This window comes from Papaver somniferum, unplaced genomic scaffold, assembly GCF_003573695.1.
Source record: "Papaver somniferum cultivar HN1 unplaced genomic scaffold, ASM357369v1 unplaced-scaffold_132, whole genome shotgun sequence".
NCBI lineage: Eukaryota > Viridiplantae > Streptophyta > Magnoliopsida > Ranunculales > Papaveraceae > Papaver > Papaver somniferum.
Genome location: NW_020622381.1, coordinates 17,196,092 through 17,198,510, shown reverse-complemented (window position 1 = coordinate 17,198,510; position 2,419 = coordinate 17,196,092). Strand labels below are relative to the sequence as shown.

The 2,419-nt window shown below is 32.9% G+C and overlaps 1 protein-coding gene across 1 annotated transcript; it reads right to left on the bottom strand.

Annotated features, from left to right (window-relative positions):
• Positions 1-502: 502 nt before the first annotated feature.
• On the bottom strand, positions 503-1,733 carry LOC113332871. The gene is made up of 2 exons (XM_026579369.1): positions 1,189-1,733; positions 503-1,136 (listed from the first exon to the last, which is right to left on the bottom strand). Exons 1-2 carry the CDS (start codon positions 1,731-1,733, stop codon positions 503-505), a joined length of 1,179 nt encoding a protein of 392 aa, XP_026435154.1.
• Between the last annotated feature and the right edge of the window lie 686 nt (positions 1,734-2,419).

Genomic DNA, 2,419 nt, shown 5'->3' with positions numbered 1-2,419 from the left:
ACATCACACCTTAATTTCCATACACACCACATAACAATAACACCAACACTAGGCCAAGAAACTTTATAAGGAAAAATTCCAAGAGCAGAATTATGCCAGTACAGTAAGATATCATCAATCCACTCCAAATATGACGAAATCAAGTGTTGTAAAGAAAGCCCAAACCAAATATGAGAGACAACATGGCAGTTAATAAACAAGTGCATAACTGTTTCTTCATGATTATGACAAAGAGGACATATCACATCCACATTCGGGTTATAAAACTGAATCAACGAGTTAACTGGAAGCCTATGCGCAAAAATTTTCCACAAAAAGAACTTAATTTTCAGCAAGCAATCAATACCCCAGACTTTTCTCCAAAAATCAGAAACATCAGAAGAGCAGGAATCATTCATATAGACTCTATAGGATGATTTTATTGTAAACTTGTCATTCCTGGTGTGAGCCCACATTAAAGTATCACATTGATAAAGGTTTAATATGATAGACCTAATCCTAGTTACTTCATCAGGCGAGAACAATGTAGATAACAGATTAACATTCCAACAGTTATTATGATAGTCCAAGAGTTCATTAACAAATATATGATTAATGTACTAGGGTTAAAAGAAACTGGAGTATTACTATACCCTGAAATCCAGTTTGAACTCCAGATATGAGAGGAAGCCCCATTATTTATCTTTACCACTGAATTAGCCATAATGAATTGTAACCCATTTACAATGCCTTTCCAAATCCAAGATGAAGAATCAGCTGCCTTGTCAATTTCTAACAAGTTCTGATTTGGAAAATACTTATCTTTTAAGAAGGAAGTAAGCAAAATATTTGGATTATTCATTAATCTCCAACCAAGTTTACAGATAAAGACCCTATTAGTAACATAAGTGTTCCTAATACCTAAGCCACCACTCAATTTAGATTTTCCTATATCACCCCAAGAATGATAATATGCAACATGTTTAGGATTCTTTTTAGACCACCAGAATGTTCTCTGAATAGAATCAATTTTTGAAGTAACATATTTCGGCAGAGGAAAGCAAGCCATATGATAAACCGATAAACTAGACAACACATGCTTAGTAACAAATGTTCTTCCAGCAACATTTAAATTGGTTTTCTTAGAAGAATTCAATCTAGAATAAAAGTTTTCAATGAGGAAGTTAAAAGATTTCATCTTATCCTTACCTATAAATAGGGGGAGTTCCTAAATATTTTTCAGAACTACTAAGAAACTTCATTTTAAGAGTTTTAGATAAAATTTTAATGTGCCTATGATGCATTTTACCACTAGTAATAAAACCTGATTTTTCAAAATTTATCGCCTGACCTGACGCCTTAGCAAAAACATTAATAATATTGAGAATATTCCTAGCATAAGTGACAGAAGCTTTGACAAACAACATAGAATCATCTGCAAAAAACAGATGATAAATAGAAGGACTATTTTTCTTGAACTTAAAACCCTGAATCAATTTCTCTTCTTCAGCTTTTAGGAACAACTGAGACAGAACTTCCATGCACAAAATAAAAATATCAGGCGAACGGCAATCACCCTGCCTAATGCCCCGAGTAGGGAGAAAGGTCTCACCAGGAGAACCATTAACCAGGACCGAGTAAGACACAATACTAATACACTGATAAACCATCTTGCACCAATCTTCGGAGAATCCAAGCTTTTTAAAAACATTATGAATAAAAGACCATTCTAATCTATCAAATGCTTTAGACATATCAAGTTTTATAGCTAAATGACCATTTTTAGAGTTTTTCTTTTTCTTTTTAAAAGAATGAAGAATTTCATGGATAATAACAATATTATCATGAATCTGTCGGTTTGCAACAAAACGCAGACTGAAAAGGAGAAATCAGGGAGTCTAAGAGAGGTTTCAATCGATTAGTTAAAATCTTAAAAATGATTTTGTATACAGAACTAGATAAACTTATAGGTCTGAAATCATGAGGGGAGGAAGCATTCTTGATTTTGGTATTAAAGTAATAAAGGTGAAATTTGTTTGTTTAAGAAGAAATTTCTTTTTAAAAAAGCTCTACACATGAGTGATAACTTCAGAATGGACAATGTCCCAGTTATCCTTAAAGAATCCATCCGGGAATCCATCAGGACCCGGAGAACTCCAAGGGGACATAATATTAATTGTATCCATGATTTCTTGAATCGAAGGAATGGCAGTTAAAGAAGTATTAACTTCATCAGAAATAATGGGTCTAACAAACCTTAAAGCATCTTCAATATCATTGTGACTAGGATTGGAAGAAGTGTAGATTTTCTTAAAATGCTTAGAAAGCAAATCAGCTACTTGTTCTCTATTCTCTAACCAGTTTCCTTGATCATCTCTAATAGTGTGAATGATATTATACATATTTCTTAGCTTCACAGTATTATGAAAAAAGTGAGTAT